This window comes from Olea europaea, chromosome 15 (genome assembly GCF_002742605.1).
Source record: "Olea europaea var. sylvestris chromosome 15, O_europaea_v1, whole genome shotgun sequence".
Taxonomy (NCBI): domain Eukaryota; kingdom Viridiplantae; phylum Streptophyta; class Magnoliopsida; order Lamiales; family Oleaceae; genus Olea; species Olea europaea.
Genome location: NC_036251.1, coordinates 10,822,565 through 10,826,105, shown reverse-complemented (window position 1 = coordinate 10,826,105; position 3,541 = coordinate 10,822,565). Strand labels below are relative to the sequence as shown.

Sequence of the window (3,541 nt, the reverse complement as noted above, 5' to 3'; positions counted from 1 at the left end):
TCAATGCTTCTATTGGCCAACTACAACAACATTTGTTTCTTTTGCTTCTTATAATCCCAATTTTCCGTACACAAATAAAGTCATTAAGTTAATACTTGCAACTATATCACATAAAGCATTAAAAAACCTGTTTCTCCAATTGAAATAGGTAAAGTGAAACGGCCCCGGATCCTTGAGTTTGAGAGGCAGTTTGTTTTGTAGTCTTGCACTGTTCTCTTTTGTCGGGGCCACAACTTCAAATTTTGGAAGCTTTCTCGTCTTTGATATCATGTCCTTCAAAAATCTTGCATAGCTTGGAATTTGCCTTATCGTGCCTATGAAAGGGATATTGATGTGGAGTTTCTTTAGCACATCCAAAAATTTCCCAGACGCTTGATCTAGTTTGTGTTTCTTTAATCTTTGTGGAAATGGGGTAAGAGCTACATATTCTCTAACAGGATCAGGGCCTTAGCTTATGGATTATCTAAATTCTCTTTCCAATTCTTCTTAGTTGATTGTTTAGACTTATCTACTTGCTCCTCATTTGTTGTATGTATTTTGTTCATGATTGTAACTAGTCTTTAGATTGTAATCTCAGGCAACTATACTCCACTTCTTGTTGTGATTGCTTTCACATATGGATCTTCTATTATTTCATTCTCGAAAACACTTATGGCCATTACCTGTTCTTTGGGATTGGTCTAAGTATTGATTGATAGGGTATCTAGAGATCTAATTGATATGGCGAGTGCTATCTATCCCATCCAAGCTTTCAGGTTCTTAATTGCAGCACTCAGATTTTAAAGGTTGTCTCAGTCCTTCTCATGAATTGATTGTTTGCCACCAAGTAATGCTCTGTCTTTGCATAAATTTGCCAAACATATCTTCTAACGAAATTCTCTTCTCAGGCTGCTGATACTGATAACCATGTAATGCAGAGGGATTTTGATTACTCTAAGAAAAATTCAGGAGCTTCCTCCAACCAAGATTATAGGTCTCAGAGTATGGATTATTTTGTAGACGCTGGCCCCCTTATACATAGTCAACTTGTTTTGTGTCTTTTGTAAGAATTGGACAATATGTTGTGCTGTGATCATCTCCACATTCTTCACAACTTAGCCTCTTGACCTGTACATTAGCTAATAGTGACATGCTTTCAACCTTATGAACCAAAGAATCAATTTTCACAGATAACATCGTATAAATGTCCACCTTATTTACTCTTGCTGCCTTCTTACGAACAACCCGCTCAAAAGCTTACATAGCTGTGGTAGTAGACATTTTCTCAAACAACTCCAAAGCTTCATCAGTTGTCTTCCTGGATAAGGAACCATTGAATGATGACCATGCTTTGGTAGAATGGAAGTAGACCTGTATAAAAATATTGGACCTTTAGCCCTTTACTAATGCCGTGATGAGGACACTTTTAAAGCATGTTCTTGAATCTATTCCAAGCCTCATCAAAGGATTCGATTTCTCCTTATTGACATATAGATACTTCATACTTCAATTTTGATATCTTTACTGGTGGAAAAAATTTGGCGTAAAATTTTTAAGCCAAGTAGTGACACTGACTATATGCTATGAGTATAACCATTCAAGTGCCCTATCCCAAAGAGTACATAGGAATAATCTCAATCTAATAGCATCATCTGAAATCCCTTGATATTTTAAGTATTGACACATCTCCAAAAATCGAGATACGTGTGTATGTGAATTTTCATCGGCCTTACCATAGAATTGATGTCCATTTTGAAACAGCTGAATGATATTGATCTTCAATTGAAAGTTCGGTTGTCCAAAAGGAGGACAAACGATGCTAGATTTCCTTTATCAACCACTATCCTTTCGTTCATTTGAATAATCAAATTGTTTTACGCATTAAACATCTCTTGTTGTTCTTCTAGAGCGAAAAGTACATTCTACTTTTGGATCAGTTGGTATTAGTTTATCGTCTCCCAAATGTTCGCATGAAATGCTTGAAAGAGAAAATAGAAGCACTAAAATAATATGATAAAGAAAAAATTAAATTAAAAGCAAGAATTTCAAATTAGTGCCAAGACAAATGAAATTAAACTTCAATGCACTCTCGAGTAATAGCGCCAAAAATTTGTTCACGAAAATATCTTTTGAATTAAAATCTCACAAGCGTATGGTTCCTTAACAATTAATAAAGTAGATGTGGGTCTGAGTATCGTCCTATAGAGATTGATTTAGTTCAATTTTTATTGTTGTGACCTTAAACCAAACAAGAGTAATGAGTCTTTTTTTGTCACAAAAGTATATCTAAAATTAGGTACGTATACAATTATGAATGAATTTACTAAATTAAATGCACGCTATGTTTAATGCAAATTGATGTGTTCTAATAAATAACAAAAGCACTAAAATTGCGAATCTCCATGCAATAATCTTTTTTAACCTTAATTTTACACTTTAACAACACGATTGAATATTGAAAAATCAATGTTCCTAATATATTCAACAATCTCTCCTGAATAATGTTAAACCAATTCTCATTTATGACCCAACTATATTTCTATGATGGATGTAAACATACAAGAAATCATGAATTTTCATGAACACTTAAAGATTCACATAAAGCATAATGATATATATGTATCCCCTATTGGATCTTATGGCGATTTATACAATGTCGAGCATATTTCCCTTCTTTTGAATGCATAAAATAAGCTACCACAATCATACAAATACCATGCACAATAATTGTAAAGAAAAGAAATTCATATAAATCATTCAAAATTCAAAAACATATTTTTGATGTCAAATATGTAAAACTAAAGATTAAAAATTCATATTACAAAGGTTCATCGTTCTCCTAACACAAAGAAATCTAGCCTAACATGTTGTCAAGAAGAAAGAAAAAGATATAAAAGTTGTTCATCACTCGGAAGCCGGGCGATAGGTGTCTCAAGTCAGCGAAGGAGAAACCCTCCCAACCAAAAGAAAGAGATTACACTTTAGCTATTCTCGTTCTAACTATAGGAAATGCGGACTAACTACTCTGACATTCCTGTTTAAAATCTTGAATTCAATCTTGATATTCTTGAATGTTGATGTAATCTTTACCTAATTTTGCGATTGATTCTCTGTTAACCTAATTATTTTTTGAAAGTTGGTATATATAATCCCTTCAAAGAGTCCCAAAAATTCTTTGAAAATCGTGCATATCATAGGCCAAATAGAAGTTTCCTTGTTAAAATTGAATTGTGAAGGAAACTGAATTTTCGGGCTGAATTGGCCTAGAATGGCGCACAGTAGAAAATGGAGCGGTTGTCCAAGCATACAAAAATAACTCTTGTAATTGGGGTTAAGGGACGGGTAGCCTCTTGGCCTATAAAACTGGCAGCTTTTTCGTTTTAGCCTTTTTCTTTATTCTTTCTTCCATCTTGGTCCTCTATGTTAAATTACTTTGGTTTTGGTCTTTCAACTTTTATTCAAATGTATATCGGCCTCCAAACTTCCTTTTATTGGCCAATCGATCCTTCTTTCATTTTCAATTGCTTAGGAACATGTCCATAACTGAAAGATGATAAAATTA

General features: G+C 33.8%; 1 protein-coding gene across 1 annotated transcript in view; it reads left to right on the top strand.

The window, feature by feature from the left end:
* The first annotated feature begins 1,183 nt into the window (after positions 1–1,183).
* Positions 1,184–3,541, top strand: part of LOC111411221 (beta-glucosidase 12-like) — a 26,389-nt gene continuing 24,031 nt past the window's right edge. Inside the window, exon 1 of the mRNA XM_023041776.1 lies at positions 1,184–1,333. Within this exon, the coding sequence (XP_022897544.1) occupies positions 1,184–1,333 (150 nt within the window). The remainder of the gene's footprint in view (positions 1,334–3,541) is intronic.